The sequence below is a fragment of the Coenobita brevimanus genome, chromosome 110 (assembly GCF_032717465.1).
Source record: "Coenobita brevimanus isolate Jiangsu-jjx chromosome 110, ASM3271746v2, whole genome shotgun sequence".
In the NCBI taxonomy this organism is placed as follows: Eukaryota; Metazoa; Arthropoda; class Malacostraca; order Decapoda; family Coenobitidae; genus Coenobita; species Coenobita brevimanus.
The window spans coordinates 43,027,709-43,047,860 of NC_137063.1; the positions used below are offsets into that span (position 1 = coordinate 43,027,709).

General features: G+C 41.5%; 1 protein-coding gene across 3 annotated transcripts in view; it reads left to right on the forward strand.

Moving 5' to 3' along the window:
* Window positions 1-20,152, forward strand: part of Adk2 (Adenosine kinase 2) — a 92,580-nt gene that overhangs the window by 13,053 nt on the left and 59,375 nt on the right. The window contains exon 1 of one of the 3 annotated variants that reach the window (XM_080286133.1): window positions 1,989-2,018. The exons of the other annotated variants lie outside the window; for them this stretch is intronic. Within the exon in view, the coding sequence (XP_080142259.1) occupies window positions 2,005-2,018 (14 nt within the window). The 5' untranslated portion in view covers window positions 1,989-2,004. Of the gene's footprint in view, window positions 1-1,988; window positions 2,019-20,152 lie in introns of those variants that run through there. 3 annotated transcript variants of the gene reach the window in all.

Consider the following 20,152-nt stretch of genomic DNA (forward strand, 5'->3'; position numbering starts at 1 on the left):
GTGGTGACATGTAGAGGTGTATGGTATGTAAGGACTGCTGGGCCTTGATAGCAGGCTGTGAAGCCTATGCCTAGAGTCGGACACATAAAAAAAAAAAAAATACAGAGATCTCGAATGGTGAGGGACTTTTCTTACAGAGATCTCGAATGGTGAGGGACTTTTCTTACACCCTAACCTGTACTATAGTGGCATACAGAGATCTCCCCAAATGGTGAGCGATACTTTTTTACACCCCAGGCTGAACATTTCTTAACTCTTAAGTGAATTTCAGTTGAAATAAGTTGTCCTCACTCTCGCTCGGGGTTAAATTCCTGAGTAGGCTACCTGTTTCAACGCATTGTACTGTGAGTGTAATTTAGCTTAGGGAAACAGTTCACTGGGAACAAGCTTAAAATTGCGCTCGGAAATAAAATGGAAATTTAACTACATTCGAAAGTAAAATGAGAATATAACTGCATTCGAAATATGAACTGCTTGCGGAATAAAACCTCTTCCGTCTTATTATATAGCTACTTTGTAGTATTCTTCCCACCTCCAAACGCTGCTATTTAGTTTAGGATGAATTTATCGAGCTGGAGGGTTTAGAAACAGCTTTCATGAACCCCTTCACTACAAGACGTTCATTCTGAGATGAATATACTGCGAAACTTGTGGTGATAGTCTAGATCAGCGATATTCAACCAATGTGTCGCGAAGCATCGGTAGGCGTACCGCGGGAATTAAAATAGCATTTGGATAGCATTTGAAAGAGCAGCATTTGGATACGTTTTGACATTGCCGGTACTTCAGTGGAGCGCATTAAACTCCTTTTTCTCAATGATGCAGTAAATAATGTGTTCATTAAAAGCCCAAATGGCAATTTTAAATTCTGAATTCCGTAGTGCAGAACTGCAGATATGCACAAAACTTTCGAATTCTTTTGAAAACCATGATCAGCAATATACTTTTGGCAATAAATTAATAAATAATTAGTTTTTTTTTCAGTTTATGAACATATTCTTATCATTCATTTTCTTTTAAATGATCAAATCTATCTGAATACTGATGGTGTGTCTCGACCATTTTAGTGCCTGGCTTACTGTGCAGTGCGGTGAAAAAGGTTGAATACCACTGCTCTAGATAAAAGAAGAAATAAGGCATCGTAGCGAATGGGTTTATCTGCATTTGAAACTAAATTTATTTACGACTGAAAGTGTGCGAGGAGTCTTGTTTGTAGTGCAGGAAGTGAGTAGTTAAGTTAGTTTAGAATTAGGAGCGGGAATGAGGATAGATTGGGGCTATTAATCGAGGGTAAGCAGCGAGGTGGATGGGAAGGTGGAGTTACCTGTATGTAGTGTGAAATAGGGGAGTGACACTTGTAATGGTGACGAACATGTGTAGGTGATTCTCTCTCTCTCTCTCTCTCTCTCTCTCTCTCTCTCTCTCTCTCTCTCTCTCTCAGGTGTAATGGTGAGGTGCATGTGTATATTCCCTCCCCCCTCTCTCAGGTGTAATGGTGAGGTCCATGTGCTCTCTCTCTCTCTCTCTCTCTCTCTCTCTCTCTCTCTCTCTCTCTCCTGTGATCGCTTCCCTTGATCTGCAATTAGGCTTAATCGCGCCTATTATTAAAGTGGTTGAATGGTTATCGTTACAGTGTAAAAAAGTATGCTTCTGTCGATAACAAAAAGATAAAGATTGATATAAAGAAAAAATTAAAGGGTTTATCGTTATCATTGTTCATTTAATTGTGAAAGGAAACTGATATTTGTGATACCACCTGTTCACTAAAGTCCCTGATTAGATTACACATTATCCTTCTAGTTGGCAGTTAAACCTTGAGTGGGGTTTTTGGGCATGATCTACGTGCTAGTAAAATGATTGAGTAAATAGATATAAGGTGAATCCCCCCTGTAGGCGAGCTAGAATGGACTCGCCCAGTTGGAGCGGATATAAATACAGGGCGGAACGAGTGGCAGTCCTCATTTTACCCCGGCAGATAGAGAGGGAGAGGGAGAGAGAGAGAGGATGGCTAGTATCAGGTATGTGCGACTGTGAGATGACGATCCGTTAGCTGGTGGCATGGCAACCCGAGCGATTATGTTACTAGTGCGTATTTTCCGTAGCGATATTTTGACCTTCCAGTTTACTGTTTGTGTAATGCGGCTTTACGGTTGGTTTTGAAGGATAACTCAAATATCGGGGCTGGTGGGTTTTTGCTCGCCTAAATTTACGATGCAGTTCACTGTATTCGCCTAGTTGGTTTTACTAATATATATGCGGTATTTGTTTGCTCCCTACGTGTCAAGTGGGTTGGTGGAGGGTTAGTGCCCCTCCCTGTAAAACAAATAACTCAGAGTCAAATGGCCACCCCGTACGGGATTATGGCGTCTGGCAATAGATAGATAGATAAATAGATAGATTTGTTTTTGTGACGTGTGGTTGATTGGTGGGTACATAACGCAACTTTTGTGGACAGACTTATTCTGTACACCATTTATTTTGTAGTTCGGTTCTGATAGCTTCGTACACAACAAGGAAGTACGCTATTATGATCGGTACTATTGGTGCTTTATTCACTGCATCCCTACGTGGGAAGATGAGCATAGCAATTTATCCCCGTTATAATGACATGGAACTAACAGTGCATTGATGTACCGGTACTTATTTGTATTGACCCCTTCGCTTCGACTCATTCCTTAAGCCGAGTAAAATTGTGTGACTAACAAGAATGCAGTACAAATGTAAGTAATCTTGGAGAGACTAATTGAAAATTTTCTTGACCCCATTGTATCGAGAGGCCTCCCTTAAGCTGAACAAAATCGTATGGCGATGGTAGTAGTAGCAGTAGTACCAGTGCTAATAATAATAATTATAATACTAATAATAATAATAATAATACCGTACTGCGTTGCTGACTGGGTGCAGCAGAGGGGTTCTTAAAACCGGTTTGCGAACCCCCTGGAGTACGCAGGAGGGTGTCCAAGGCTAGCGAAAATCAATATAGCCTATATCACTAGTTTCACCAGACTGATAATGAGAAGTGATAAACTAAGCAGTATGGATTGTACTAGTTTCATCAGACTGATAAGCTTATTAATGGACTGTACTAGTTTCACCAGACTGGCATTTAAAATTAATAAAGTTATCAATATACAGTAGACTACTAGTTTCACCAGATTGGTTCTGAAAATTGATAAGCTTATTTCCGCAAAACGCACTAGTACACATCCTCCCCACTGAAACTTAAAATTGGTTAATAACATTAGCACATTGTTGTGATATTGTGTTGTAACTGTGATAGGTGTATGCTTGCTTATTAAACTGTCATATCAGTAATTTCACGATATTCACTGCCATTCTATATTGAGTTAGTGGCAATGCTTATTTGCCTCATAAAATGCTTATAGTTTCAGCAGATAGTCATACCCAGTGTAGCACCACTGTATATTGAATTAGTAATGAGTGTTTACATGTTTACTGAAACAAGTACAGTTTCAATAGTTTTACAGTATCCATTATGGTACGACTGTGTATTGAGTTAGTGTTAATGTAACGCTTAATTTATTAGTAATTCAGGTCCATTGTGTAGTGAATAAGTGCCAGTGTAGTTCCATCTTACATTCAGTGTGTCAGTAACGGGGGCATGGGTCGATGATGTTAACTCAGGGGGTAGTGCTATCTGATGGTAGTGTTTGATAACCCATGACTGTCATATCCGGTTATCATGTTTAGTAATGAGACAGATTTACAGTGTATACACGGACTTTATTTTTGTCAGCCATCGCAGGATGATGTATTTTATTGCTTTCCATACGACTGTGTAAAATTTTGATGACTTCGAATTAAAGAGAGGGGAGTCAGATATAGCCTTAATTAACCTCTTTACTAATAGAAACCACACCTAGCTTGAACATAAACGTCTGAAGATAGGTTAAATGAAAAGACGTCATCGCGGTGGAAAGGGGGTCAGTGGATGTTCATTAGGCCATAGAAATGACGTTGTATAAAGAAGTGGTTCGTTATCTACCCTCTTGAAATGTTTGGGCGGAGATGCGTTGAGAGGTATTTATGGCCTTTTATCTTTATCATCGACTCCCCGCCCCTCCTTGTTAGTGGTCACTCCCCTCTCCTAACTTTGTCTTTCCACCCCCTTCCCCACCTCTCCTGTTTCCTCTCCTTCCAACTTTGTCTTTCATCCTCTCACTTTGTAACCCTCCCGTTTCCTCCCCTCCCCATCTAATCTCCTCTCCTCCCTTCTTTCCCGATACCTCCCTCTCCAACTTTGTCTTCCTACCCCATCCCCTTCTTCTCCCCCTCCACTTTTGTCTTCCCTCCCTTCCCTAGCCCTCCCGTCCCCTCCCCTTCCAACTTTGTCTTCCTCCCGTCCCCTCCCCCTCACATTTTTTTTCTTCCTTCCCTTTCCTTCCTTCGTTTTTGTCTATCTACTCTCTCTTATGCTTTTCCTCCCCCTCCCCTCGATTTTGTGTCCATTACCTCCCCACCGTAGTCTTATGTCCTATTCCCCCCCCCCTCCCTTTCCTGTCCCTTCACTTCTCTCCCCTCCTACGTGCTTGCTTTTCAGTCCTCGCCTTTCTTTCCTTTCATGTCAGTCTCCCCCATTTCTGTCATTCCCTTTATTCCTCCACTCTTCCTTCCCCTCCCTTCCCTTCCCCTCCCCTTCCTTCCCCTCCACTCCATTTATTTACTCATATTTTCCTGTCATTCTCCTCTTTCTTGTCATTCTCACTTCCTCCCTCCTCCGTTCACATGTTTTCCTAATTTCCTCTCCACTTTTTCCCCTTCTTGATGTCCTCATCCTTCTTTCTTCCCTCCCCATTTGCACCCTCCCCCCCGCCCCCCTCTTCTCCGCTCACCGTTTTGTTTTCCTATTTTCGTCCCTCCATTTCTTCCCCTTCTTGATGTTCTCACCCTCCTCCATTCTTCTCTGCCCCTTTTCGTCGTCGTGTCGTCGTTCTTCCCTCTTGTCCTGTATCCCCCGCTTCTCCCTCCCTCTCCCTCTCTCTCTCTCTCTCTCTCTCTCTCTCTCTCTCTCTCTCTCTCCTCGCATATTTTGATCTTTTTCGTCCTTTCCTCCCCTACTTTTTCTTTTCCCTTCCCCCCCCATTTTGTCACCCCTACCCGTTTTCCCCATGTACTGTATTTTTCCTCTCCCCATTCCCACCCGTTCTATTTTTCTCCCTCACCCCTTCGCTGGTGGTCATCCCCCCTTTCCTCCATTTGTGTAATCCACTTTCCTTTCCTCCCAGCTCTCCTCCCCTACCCCCGATATTTCCATGTCCGATACGCCTTCCCATCTTCCACTCCATTCTTAAGATGTTCCCCCCCCCTCTCTCTCTCTCTCTCTCTCTCTCTCTCTCTCTCGTATGTTCCTCTCCCACTCCTTTTTCTCTTCCCTCACCCTGTTTTTCTTCCAGCTCTCCTCACCGTCCCTTTCCTCCCATTTTGACCACTTTTTCCTCCCATTTCTCTGCACCATTTTCATTCTCCTCTCCCCCACTTCGATTTCCTCCAAGTTCTCCCCATCATGTTTTGTTCCCCCGTCTCCCACTACCCTGTTATCCTTCCCCCCTCTTCCCCCTCACCCTGCCCTCATCACCCTCTTTTTATTGCTATCCTAATCTTAATATGGTAGTCTTGCCACACCGAGAAACAAAAGCAGCTTAGAATTCGCGAATAGAGCCGGTTTGCTGCTGTTTTCCTTTTACTTGTTTATATTGTGCTTGCTTCCTTCTCTCCCTGTCTTATCCCTCGTGCCTCCTCAGTTCTTTCCTTTCCTCCTCCTTCGGTGACCTCTTCCCTCTCTTCTCTCCTTTCCAACTAGTTTTATTCTTGTCCTGTTCACCTCACCCTCCCTCGTTTCTCATGCTTATCCTCGCTTCTATCCTTCGCTCTCATGTCAGTCTCCCTTTCTACTTTTCCTCCCCTTTCCTTCTCTTCCATCCCCTCTCCTTACCTCCCTCTCCTCGCCTATCCTCCTCCCTGACCCCTGACCTCCCGCCACATCGTCGCCTTCCTACCTCCCCTCTACCAATGCACACATTTAAGTATATATATATATATATATATATATATATATATAAATATATCTATATATAAATATATATATATATATATATGTACAGTATATTGTGTGTGTGTGTGTGTGTGTGTGTATTTGTTAAAACATTGATTTCTGCGCACATAAATTGTCCCTTGGTCAGTCAAAAGTAATATACAATTTTAGTATCATATGTCCCATGACCAGGGATGTGGTATATGGTGCTTTGTGCATAAGGGAACATGAAGCATGTGACGTTGGACCTATTTCGTATTTTCTGTAGGTAAAAAGAATTCATTTTTTGGAGGTCATGCAGGCGTGAACTGAGAAGTAATACAGGTGAATAGTATCATTATATTTTTTAAAAAATCCTGAAAACGCCCACATTATCTGTGGTGAGGTCTTCATTTCTTCGTGATATTCTTTGATTCATATGTTCGACAGTCATGACAGGCAAGTTTGTGTGTCAGATCACTTTACTGCATTTGTTTATTATATTTGTTGCCCCTTTATGCCTCATGTTATCCCTAGTTCACATTCTTTCATAGTTAAGTGTTGTGGTGGAGTGCCACTTGATACATTAATGTGTGCCAGCATAGCTCCTTCTCGTCTCTCACCCACCCTTCCTTCTAACTTCCTTGCGCTTTACTACCCTCCCTTTCCTCTACTTTCTTTCCTCCCCTCAACGACCCTCCTTCCCTTCCTCCCTGCTATTGTAAGGTACTACGCTCTTCCCTTGCCCTACCCTCCTTCTCCTCCACTCACTCATCTCTGACCCACTCTCTGTCCCCCTTTCCTACCCCTCCTCCTTTCTCCCCTCCCCTTTACTATCTTCCTTGTTCTTCTCCTCATGTCTTCTTTCCATCCTCCCCTCTACCCTTTCTCATCTCTCCAGCCCTCCCTTCCTTCACTACCCTTTCTCTTCCCTGCCTCCATCACGGTCTCCCACCCGTCCCCTCCCCACCATGCCCCTCCCAGTTTGTTCCAGTACCAGTTTCCTTCACTCACCTTTAGCCTCCTTCCCCAGCCTCGCCTCCACCACCACCACCACCACCATCGCCCCTTCTCTGCCCTTACCTTCACCGCGTGTCACCAATCTCTCTCTCTCTCTCTCTCTCTCTCTCTCTCTCTCTCTCTCTCTCTCTCTCTCTCTCTCTCTCTCATTGTAAGTAAGTTCCAATAATTTTAAGGTAGAGCTACCAAAAAAGAGCCGTAAAGTCTGTGTCGCCTGCAAGTCTCTCTCTCTCTCTCTCTCTCTCTCTCTCTCTCTCTCTCTCTCTCTCTCTCTCTCTCTCTCTCTCTCTCTCTCTCTCTCTCTCTCTCGCCAGCTTGCGTTTCTCACATTTTTTCTTGTTCTTGTTGTATTCTTATTTCCTTCTATTCCAGAAGTTAATATTCCCTTCATTTATTCAACCATTCCTTCTTTCACTCTTCCTTTTTTTCTTTTTTTTTTCCAGCCACTCATACAGTCTCTGTTCACTCGTCCTTTTCTCACATTTCTCCTCTCTCTCTCTCTCTCTCTCTCTCTCTCTCTCTCTCTCTCTCTCTCTCTCTCTCTCTCTCTCTCTCTCTCTTTCCGCGTTCCCCACGGAGGTAGGATTCCTACCTCCATGGCGTTCCCTACCACAGGTGTCATACATTCAGTGGCGTAGCGAACCACACACACACACACACACACACACACACACACACACACAACCAAACCTGTTTTACAGCTATATCAGAAGCAAAACCAAAGTAAAAGATATAATACAATCCATTACGGACGAGGGAATCACTTATACACAAGAGAAAGATATTTGTGAAGCACTAAATAAGACTTTCCAATTAGTTTTTACAGAAGAAAAAAAATTTGAGAGGGACTATGTGGAACACGCATGTCCACACACACTACCAGATATACAAATAACAGAAAAAGTAATACAGGAGGAGTTAAGTAGATTAGACAGAGGAAAAGCAAGTGGTCCTGATAAAGTTTCATGTTGGGTATTACGAGAATGTGCAAAGGAGTTAAGTAAACCATTATTTTTAATTTTCAAGAAATCCTTTAGTCAAGGTAAACTACCTGATATTTGGAAAAAAACAAATATTGTCCCCTTATTCAAGAAAGGAAATAGACAAAATCCACTCAACTACCGACCAGTATCACTGACCAGTGTTGTAAGCAAGGTATTAGAAAAACTTATAAGAAAAGCTTTGGTAAATCATCTAGAAGAACACAGTATGATAACAGAAAGACAGTTTGGTTTCAGAAAAGGAAAATCATGTGTTACTAATCTGTTGAGCTACTATGACAGAGTAACAAACACAATACAGGAAAGGGAAGGATGGGTGGACAGTATCTATTTAGATTTCAAGAAAGCTTTTGACACAGTACCACACCAAAGACTTTCATGGAAACTGTACCATCAAGGAGGAATTCGAGGCAAACTGTTTTGTTGGATGCAAGACTTTCTCATAAAAAGAGAAATGAGGACAGTACTAAGAGGAAACTATTCATCATGGAAAGAAGTGACTAGTGGAGTACCACAGGGTTCAGTGCTGGCACCAATCATGTTTTTAGTGTATATAAATGATATAAACAGTAACACTGGAAATGAGAGCTATCTGAATATGTTTGCAGATGATGCAAAAATACAAAGGAGAATTACTAACACAGACTCTTGTAAAGAGCTACAAGAAGAATTAAATAAACTTCATGAATGGAGTAGTACATGGCAAATGGAATTCAATGTGGACAAGTGTCATGTAATCAAGTTTGGTAAAAGTGGAAAAAGACCTGATTAGGATTATAAGTTAGGAAATAAAACCCTCTACACATCAGAAAGAGAGAAAGACCTAGGTGTGATTATCAATAATAGACTATCTCCGTCTGACCACATCAGCGAGAAGGTACGGAACATGTATACACTGCTTGCAAATATGAGAATAGCATTCACATACATAAATGAAGACATGCTAAGAAGGATAATAACATCATTCATTAGACCAACCCTGGAATATGCATCAGTAGTCTGGAGTCCTCATCTCAAAAAGTATATAGACAAGATTGAAAAAGTTCAAAGGGCTGCTACAAGATGGAAACCAAGCTTAAGGGACCTAAGCTACGAAGAAAGACTAAATAAACTGAATCTACCAGCACTACAGGAGAGAAGGAAAAGAGGTGACATGATAATGCTATATAAGTGCATATCAGGGAAGGAGAAAATAGACATAAATGATTACTTAACATATGGAGACGCATCAGCAAGAGGACACTGCAAAAAACTGCATAAGAAGAGAGGTGATAAAGACGTAAGGAGATTCAGTTTCCCAAACAGAGCAATTGATCAATGGAATGCACTACCGAATGAAATAGTGTGTGCCAAAACAATTCACAAATTTAAGGATATGTACGATAAATATGGTTTAAGACACGGGACAGTACGAGCTTGACTCATTCCTGTAAAGATACAATTAGGTAAGAACAATTAGGTAGGTAAGAACATTTGGTAGACGGGAGTTCGCGCCTCGCTCAGGTTGCGAAAAGTTTCACTGACCAAGTGGGTGGTTACTGTCCCCCTTGAGCAAGGGGACGGGTGTGTGCGTCTGTTAAGGTCGCAGCCTTGCCCTTAGATCGGACTATATGAGCTCTCAGCTCCCTTCCGGGAGGGTAAAAGCTGACGATCACGACCATCAGGTGATCCTGACCGACCCGGTGAATTACACACACACACACACACACACACACACACACACACACACACACACACACACACACAGAACTTCCATCCTATCCTCCCTGTTAGGTCTTGGTGTCACAAATTCTATTAGGTTATGTATACTGAGCTCTTAGCACAGACATCTTCTGTTTATCGTCCACCCCTCATCATACTCACCCTCCTTTCACAACACTTGTCTCTTACGCTCACACACACTTGCACTCATCTTCCTCTCCCTTCTCCCTCTGCCCCCTCGCCGCCACACACATACACCGCTAACCTCTCTCTCTCTCTCTCTCTCACACACACACACACACACACACACACACACACACACACACACACACACACACACACACACACTCTCTCTCTCTCTCTCTCTCTCTCTCTCTCTCTGACATTCAGCTTCCTCCCCTACAACACACACACACACACACACACACACACACACACACTCTCTCTCTCTCTCTCTCTCTGACATTCAGCTTCCTCCCCTACAACACACACACACACACACACACACTCACTCACTCACTCACTCACTCACTCACTCACTCACTCACTCACTCACTCTCTCTCTCTCTCTCTCTCTCTCTCTCTCTCTCTCTCTCTCTCTCTCTCTCTCAGACATTGAGCTTCCTCCTCCACACACACACACACACACACACACACACACACACACACACACACACACACACACACACACACACACACACACACACACACACACACACACACTACTTCCCTTCACATACACTCTCCTCTCCCCCCCAGACATTCACCTTCCTTCCCCCCATATACACATTCTCTCTCTCTCTCTCTCTCCTTCCTTCCTTTATTCCTGCCTTGCTTCCACTTCCATAATATCTGCCCCTTACCCGTCTTTTCCACACCCCTTTGCTATCCCTCTCTTTCTTATTATTTCCTCTGTACCCTCTTCCCTCGACCTATTTCTCATCTCAGCCTCACTCTGCCATATTCTCCATACATTCCATTTTTTCCCCGTCTTCATTTGTTACTCGTAGAAGCATCACTCTGCCATATTCTCCATACATTCCATTTTTTCCCCTTCTTCATTTCTTACTCGTAGAAGCATGAAATATTGCCCTATAAACTGTATGTATGTATGTATTCTTCTGATCTCTTCCTCTTCTCCCTCACTGATCCATACTCTCATCTTAATATTTCCAGCTGTGTCCTCTCCTTTCCTTTCTTCTAATCTCTTCCTCTGCTTTCTCCCTTCCTTTTCACAGTCTTTACCTTTGTGTGCTCACCTTCCATGTATTCCCCTACCCTCCATCACTGTAGCAACCTTTGTAACCATCCTTGTTTTGTTGTAATTTTATTTTTTCCACCTCCATTATCTGCACCCTCCTCTTCACTTGTCCCGTATCAACTCATATCTCCTGGTTGCTTCTCTCGCCTTCATCCGTTCTCACTGGTGCTTTGACGTCAACCTTAAGACAGTATGAAAGCTAACGTAAACTGCTGCCACATATTTAAAAATGTATGAGTTTGATACTGCATTGATGTTAACTTTATATCATTGCCATGTTATCTCTTGTGTTGTGTATACTAGTGTAATATATAGACTGTAATATGCTTTTTGTTTGTCTGTAAATGGATACAGTACTAGTTTTTACGCTGATGCTGGGAGCTGTTTTTGTCCAGTGCCATGTAATGACTTGTGTAGTCTGTTCAATATGTACTGTATGAAGCTACAGTTATGTCGCAGGATTGCCACATAGAGATGTATTGGCCTTTGACATTTCAGTTATACGGCAAAGATACTTATGCAGTGTTATGTACAGTTTTGAATGTTCACTTGTATCCCTGATTACCTAAGGCACTTTGTGAAGGAGAGGCCCTTGACATTTAAGAGTTATAAGTCAGAGATCAAGGAAGGTGATTATTCAGAACTGAGCAAGTACAGTATTTTGTAATGTTCTGGAATAATAGTCTGGTATCTGAGAATACTTTTTATAGAGAGTTGTTTTATTCACCAGTTTTGTTCTGCATTACTTTTTTATTGATGCAGCTAGAACTTTTTTTTTTACCATTACAATGGAACTGTTGTTAAGGTCTTCTGGATAGGTTACATTAGGGATAATCATACAAAGCCATTATTGAGCTTCATATTGTATTTTCATTGGTATATATGGCCTAGAATGAAAGCATGTGGTCAAGACAGTATGCACAGTCCCACTATATGTTAACTGTCCCTATCATTACAAAAATGTAAATTGGGGTTATGTGACTGATGATAAGAGCAAAGATTTGAGACAGTCATGGTATTCTTAAAACTACTTCAGACTGATAAAAGTACTTTCCAGTTACATAATTGGTATGGGTTTTAGGTTGCTGTTTTCATTTTTTATTTTTACCCAAAATTTTACGGCACAAAAAATTTATTATTGTAGCTCAGATCATAATACAGTAATTAAATATCTGATGCATTGATGCTAAACAAGGTTGAACTCTTACATCTGTCTGTTTGTTGCTTGACCCTCAGCATCAGAGTTCATTAAGGATGTTTGCAAAAAATACTGGTTTACCCCCAGACCTTGTTCACCATTTATCACTACTCTTGTCCTTGAGTATTGCCTTCACTCAATGTGTTCACCTCATGTGCATTTTTCATTTCTTTTCTTTCATATCATTTCCCACATCTCAATACAACTAATACTGAACTATAGTAAGAGTTCATTGATCCAGGCATTTGAATGACAGAATGGATCATCTTGCACTGTTTACATGTATTTGCTTTCACACTTTTTGTTTAATTTATTTATTTTTTTAATAAATCCAAGTGGTGGTCGGGGTTTACTGCTCATCAGTGAAGAAGCCACAAACTCTGTACAGTAATCAAAGTCTCTTTGAGGCAGTTTTAGCAAGTGATCTGACATGAGAGGTCCAACTTTCCTAGCCCCGGCCTCCTATGCTCTGTGTGGGCAAAACAGGATTATATTATATTTTTTTTTTTTTTTTTTTTTTTTTTTTTTTTTTTCCAGTATATATATACAGAACAGAGGAAGGAAAGGCAAATGAAAAAAAAAATAATAATAATAATAATCCTTACACCAGATTACTGGTGTCCTCTGTTCATTAAAAAAAAGAAGAAAAAAAAATCTGTAACAGTTGGAGCTGAACAGCTGTAGGTCGAAGTTTAGGGGGAAACAACTCTGGGGATGTGAGTTCCAAAGAGATGCAGTTTGGGAATAAAATGTTTCTAATAGACGGAAGTTCTGCGGTATGGCAGTGTGACAGTCCAGTCATGAGGGCTTACAGATGCCCTTGTAGCACAGGGGAAGGGATGGAGAGGTGGTATAATGGATGCATTTGACATAAAAGCACAGTATCTGTAAAATAATGCAAGGGAGACAACATTCTTTCATACCTGTATGGGAGGTAGTTTATTTGTAATAGCAGGGTTATTAATAATTCTAACAGCTTTCTTCAGAATTTTGTCTGGTTGTTTTAGTGCAACATCCCCACATTCACTTCACAACGGTGAGCAGTATTCCAGCTGAGAGTGCACATGACTGCCATAAACAGTAATCACCTGCTTATCAGTGAAGAAGCCACAAACTCTGTACAATAATCAAAGTCTCTCTGAGGCAGTTTTAGCAAGTGATTTGACATGAGAGGTCCAGCTAAGGTCATTGTTAAGTGAAACACCGAAAATTTCAATACTTTCGGAGACAGAAATATTTGTAGTATTGAAGGTAATAATGGAATGTGGCAGTATCTGTCTGTTAGTAAATTGTATGTATTTGGCTTTACTAGCATTAATTGAGGCAAGGTTATTTTGTACCCATTCAGTGATTTTGGATGAGTCTTGATTTATGGAGATGGCTGTACTGAGTTGTAAGTTGTAAGTGTAAGTGTGAATGAACTGTGAAGTGTTGAGTCATCTGCATGTGAATGGATGGGCTTATGGGTGACAGATAAGAGATCATTCATATGAATTAGGAATAGGGTTGGAGCCAGAACTGATACTTGTGACACACCAGCATTAATTGAGTGGAAATTGGAGTGTACATCATCCACTTTTACTCTTATCTTTCTGTTGCCGAGATGTGAGGATACCAGAGGAAAAAATGACGTTAGTCTATAGCAAGGGAGTTTGGGTAGCAGTGAACGGTGCCACATTCTGTCAAAAGCTTTAAAAATATCAAGGGCTACTGCATGATTTTCTCCTTGTTGTTCAGTTGGTTGATGGGTGGTGTGAGTCAGGAGATCAAGTGTATCAATGGTGGATCTTTTGTGGCAAAAACCATACTGTCTATCACTAATTAAGTTACTGGATTCAAGATGTTTAACTATGTGCTTGTTTAATACGATTTCAAATACTTTACCAAGAGAAGATGTGATAGCTGTTGGTCTGTAATCAGAGGGGTCAGAGGAACTTCCTTTCTTTGAAATTGGGTGGATACCGTACTGGCTTCTTTCCAAGAATTAGGGAATGAAGAAGTACGTATGTATAGTACTGAATAATTTGGCTAGAACGGAAGCAAGTTCTGGGGAGTTCTTTTTGAAACAATTGGAGGAATTTCACATGGGCCAGGAGGTATAGCTAGACTCTGGTATGCAAAATACACTCATCATATTGCTGACTTCACAGTTAATATTTTGTTAACTTTCTTAACTACAATACCAAGTTAGTGCCAGTTGCAGTGATTATTAAAACCCGGAGCAGAATTTTTTTTTTTTTCTAATATATTTATTGAACAGCACATTCAGTATGAAGTACAATATTAGTGAAACATCAGGCCAAGAAGGAGGTGCAAGAATTTGGTTAAGCTTTTACCATAGGTACAGTATAAAAGTACTGTTGAATCTGGATTAGGTTATGTGGAAGTTTTTTATTGTAGTCTAATATGTGTTCATGTAGCTGAATAGACAGTTTAGGATTTTGATATAATTATACTCCTTTAGCAATCAAATTTAGTCCTCTAGCAACCAGTTTTTAGAGACATTTATAATCCCAGAGATAAGCCAGTATCTGTTCAAGTGTATACCATCAGCAGTTGAGGTCCAGTAGTAGTACTCTACGTAGATAAGATAGAGAGGGTTCTCAAGGATCCACGAGCTGTTAGCACAGTATAGTGCATTATCTTCTGCATCTATATAGCTGTCATACCCACTGTTGATGATTGTGTCCAGAATAGGCTGGAGAAGGAAGGTCGAGTTAAGGCTGTAATAAAGGACTGTATGAGCACCAGTACAGTATTGGCATAACGGTGCTGGAGAGTACACCTTCATGCAGTGACACTGATATAACCAAGTGCCTAGTTATACAAACATTTCTCAACTTGCTTTCTATCCCCAGGATGGTGGAGTGCAGGAAAAGGGCAGCTTCAGCCTGCAGTTCACTGGGTTCACATTCAGATAAGCCGTAGGCCACAACAACAGTTGGTAATAATCCATCCATCCATCATCCAATCCTACATTGCCCCATGAGGAGCGTAGGTGCCCAGGGCTAGGCAGTTGGTCCTGACATTTAAGATGAGAGTGACCAGCCTCACTCATCACTGAGTGGCATTACGTGAGCAATAAACCCCAACCACCCCTTGGATGTAAACCTTATCCGGCTCAATCCCACTGGAGTGCAATAATTAGCCACTAAACCACCAGGCCCCAAAATTTGGTTATACGGTTACCACCCAGCGTAGTAAATGGTTTCCTGGTGTTCAGGAAACCATTTGGCTTGTCACTCAGTGTAGTCACCCACAGACAGAAGGAAGAGGAAAGAATGAAGGAAGAAAGACGGAAGAGGGAGTGTAAAGTCACCCGTAGGAAGAAGGATGAGGAAAGACTGAAGGAAAGAAAGATAGGAGAGGATGGAAGGAGAGAAGGATGGAGGAGAGGAAAGGGCAGACACCCGTGAGGCGGCCTGCAGTCCTGATGGACCCAGGTTCGAATACTGGCTGGGGCAGAGAACAGTTTAAGGATTTGAATTTCATAAAAGCAGACTTTCCTGATCTACCAGATGACCCGCCGACATGTCATAAAAGTACCCCCGCTAATACCAGTACACCAGTCCTGTATGAGACAGCCCTAGCATGTATTCAATATGGACGGTGGGTGTTAGCGCCGAAGTGGTGACATGTTGAGAGATGTATGGTATGTAGGAGGACTACTGGGCCTTGAAAGCAGGCTGTGAAGCCTATGCCCAGAGTCTCACACACACACACACACACACACACACACACACACACACACACACACACACACACACACACACACACACACACACACACACACACACACACACACACACACACACACACACACACAAAACTGCATCAAGTGAGTGGATGGTGAGTGCCCCCACCTACCTCAAACTGGTAATAATAATAATAATAATAATAATAATTATTATTATTATTATTATTATTATTATACTGTAATATGGCCTTTTGATTCTCAAAAGCACCAGTTCTTCCATAGAGAATTCATTAGTGCTCGACACACATATACTGTACATTATTTCTACAATTACAAGAATTGTGACATCTTTCATATACAATACAATATCATCAGTAAAAAAAATTTGAAAGTGGCAATAATTAAACCCTATACTGTAATCATCTGTCATAGTACCTCACTCCAGGTTGTAGCATTTTGAAAAAAGAAAGGCTTTCATCTGTCTCTTAAAGGATTCAGCAAAAGAGAGTTGTCTCATGGACAATGGCAATCTTTTGAATAATCTAGGGGCTCTATACACAAAAGAATGAACAGAGAAAGATGACTGGTGAATGGCTTCTGCTTCGTCAAGACTTAAAGAATCATCTTCATTATGTAACATCACACCTGGGCATGCTGATGGGAGTTTTAACAATTCAGCAAGATACTTCGGTTCACCAAAATTAAGAACCTTGAACGTAATAAGACTCAGTTTAATTTCAGTTCTAGCCTTTACTGGTAACCAAAGAAGCTCAATTAGGAATGGTGTAGTTGAGGTTCTCAGAGGGAGACCAAATGTAAGCCATGCTTCCCCGTTCAACACAGACTGAACTTTTGTTAGTACATTATTTAGAAGACCAACCCACAGTGAATTACAATAATCAGCACAAGACAAGACCACTGCATGGACCAATGTTAAGAGGTAACGTCTGTTCAGGATTATTATCACAGTACAGATTTCTGATATGCAAGTTACACCCTCTGACAACTTGATTTATATGTTCTTTGTAATTTAACTTTGAATTAAAATAAACACCCAGATTTCGAACAAAAGTGACTGGATGAAGCTGTGACAAGCCGATATTCGAAGCCAGGACATTATCAGTGTTGTCACCCCTTCTGTTTCCTCTGATGATGATGATCTCAGTTTTACCCTCATTCAGTACATGTGTCCTCCTAGCCATCCAGATCTTAATATCAGACAGTAGAGATTCAAGCCTAGTCTTAGGATTGTTGATATCTGACATCTTAACGTAGAGCTGGGTGTTAGCATAAAAATGATAAGACATGTTGTGAGCATCGAGTAAAGACAATAAACTACTTGTGTAGATAGTAAATAGAATTGGACCCAAAACTGATCCTTGAGAGACTCCTAATGGAAGGGGAGCAGAATCAGAGCTAGCGTAATCAGCAACCACTCTCTGAGATCTGTGCGACAGATACGACTTAAGGAGCAAAAGAACATTATCACAAACGCCATAAAAATACAGATCATTCAACAAAAGTTTATGATCTTCTGTATCAGAAGCTACAGACATCCATTTCTCCTTAAAGGATATTTCAGTATTCACCACCACCTCTGGCTCTCCTCTCCTTTCACTGGTCCACCTGGTTTACAAGCCTACATCTTTTCTATCCTTAGTGACCTAGAGCAGCTTGTACAGCACCCTACCCGCATCCCTAACCGCCTTGGAGAGAGCTCCGACATACTTGACCTCTTCCTTACAACTAATCCTTCTGCTTACACTGTTATTCTTTCCTCTCCATTGGGCTCCTCCGAACATAACCTTATTACCTTAACCTGTCCTATCGATCCGATACGGCCTGTGGACCCTCCAAAGAAACGGCGGTTGTGGCACTTTGGAGCTGCTGCTTGGGAGGCCCTTGTGCAGTACTTCTTTGACTTTCCGTGGAATGATTATTGCTTCCATGGCTGGGAGCCATCTGAGTGTGCCGTACGCATTACGGAGGTTATTCTCGTGCATGGAAGCATACATTCCCTTCTCTTTATCCTTTGACTAATGCAAGAAAGCCTTGGTTTAATCACGCTTGTTCTAATGCTGTCCACAACAAGGAGAGGACTTATAAAAGGTACAGGAGCCAACCCACTCATGAATCACATCTTTTTTTATATTTCTTCCTGGAATCATGCTAAGTCTGTTCTTCACTCTGCTGAAAATCAATCCATACTAAATACTCTTAACTTTCCAACTCAAATTCTTCCCACTTCTTCTGGCACCTTGCCAAAAACCTTTCTAACAACTGTACCTCATCATCCTTCCTTCTTTTTATCGACTCTGATGGCTCTGTAGCTGTTTCTTCTACTGATAAAGCAGATCTCTCTGCTCAGACTTTCACCTCCAGTATCACCTTAGACAGTTCCGGTGCTGTTCCTCCATCACTTCCCATCTCTGACTTTTTCATGGCTGACATAAATTTTTTCATCTAATGTATTTTTTGTCATCACTGGCCTCAATACTAACAAGGCATATGGGCCTGATGGAGTCTCTCCTGTTGTCCTCAAGAACTGTGCTTCTGTGCTTACACCTTGCATAGGTAAACTCTTTCGCCTTTGTCTATCAACTTGTACCTTTCCTTTTTGCTGGAAGTTTGCACTCGTTCAGCCAGTCTCAAAGAAAGGTGACCATTCCCAACACTGCAACTATCGCCCAATTGCTTTAACATCCTGTATGTCAAAAGTTTTTGAATCTGTTCTTAACAGAAAAATTTTAAAGCATCTTTCCTGTCATAACCTTCTTTTTGATCGTCAGTATGGGTTCTGTCAGGGACGCTCCACAGGCGATCTTCTCACCTACCTTTCTGACTCCTGGTATTCCTCCTTTCAGGACTTTGGCAAAAGTTTTGCCATTGCACTTGACATCTCAAAGGCTTTCAGTTGAGTCTGGCATAAATCTTTATTTCCAAACTGCCCTCTTACAGTTTCTATCCTTCTATCTGTGACTTCATCTATAGCTTCCTTTCTGGTCATTCTGTAGCTGCTGTTGTAGATGGCCATCGTTCTTCTCGTAGATCTATCAACAGTGGTGTTCCTCAGGGCTCAGCCCTATCACCAACTCTCTTCCATTTATTCATCAATGACCTCTTAAGCTGTACATCTAACCCTATCCACTCATACGCTGATGATTCCACCCTTCACCTTTCCATTCAGTTCTCGCAGCGTTCATCTCAGCATTTACTTCAACAAACAAGGGATGAGGCTATGGCACACCTATTGTCTGACTTGGCTTGTATCTCTGACTGGGGTAAAAGTAATCTTGCTGTTTTTAATGCATCAAAGACAGTTCTTACAACTATCAGCCCGACAAAATCTTCTGCAGGAGTACCCACTAATGTTTAATAATATTCATCTTAATCCTGCATCATCCGTAAACATACTTGGGGTTTCATTCCCTCAGGACTTATCTTTGAAAGATCATATTACATCTCTTGTAAAATCTACTTCCAAGGGATTAGGTGTGCTAAGCTGACTGTGTACTGTCTTTACCCCTGCACAGTTGTTGACTTTATATACGGGTTTTATTCGCCCCTGTGTAAAGTACAACTCTCTTGTGTGGGGAGGCTCCCCACATACAGCTCTTCTCAATAGGGTGGAGTCAAAGGCTTTTTGTCTCATTAATTCTCCTCCTCATACTGGCTCTCTTCATCCTCTGTCTCTTCATCGCACTGTTGCATCTTTATCTCTTTTCTGTCGTTACTTCAATGGTCAGTGCTCCTCTGAACTGTCTGCTTTCAGCTCTCCACCCCTGTGATGGGCGCATAGCACCTATCTAACAACAAACTCACATCCCTTTTCTTTCGAGCTCTCAAATGCAAGAGTTAACTGTTACATCCAGTTCTTCATTTATGCAACAAATCAACTCTGGAACTGTCTCCCTCCATCTGTATTTCCTACTTCCTGTGATCTCCAGACTTTCAAACGCAGTGTGTCCAGGCATCTCGAAATGAATGGATCTTGAATTTGGCTCTCTTTTGTAAAGTTTTGTTTTTTCTTGGAAGGAACGGTTTGTTGGCTCGTGGCCTTTGGTTCCTTCTTCCTTGCATTAAAAAAGAATAAAAAATCCAACAGAACTAGGAGAGAGGAGATCCCACCACAGGTGTTTGCCACCAAGTCACCATGAATTCTTGCTGATGCAGTTTCAGTTGAATGGTATTTTCTGTATGCTGATTGAATAACAGGAAAAACTCTGTTATATTTCAGTAATGG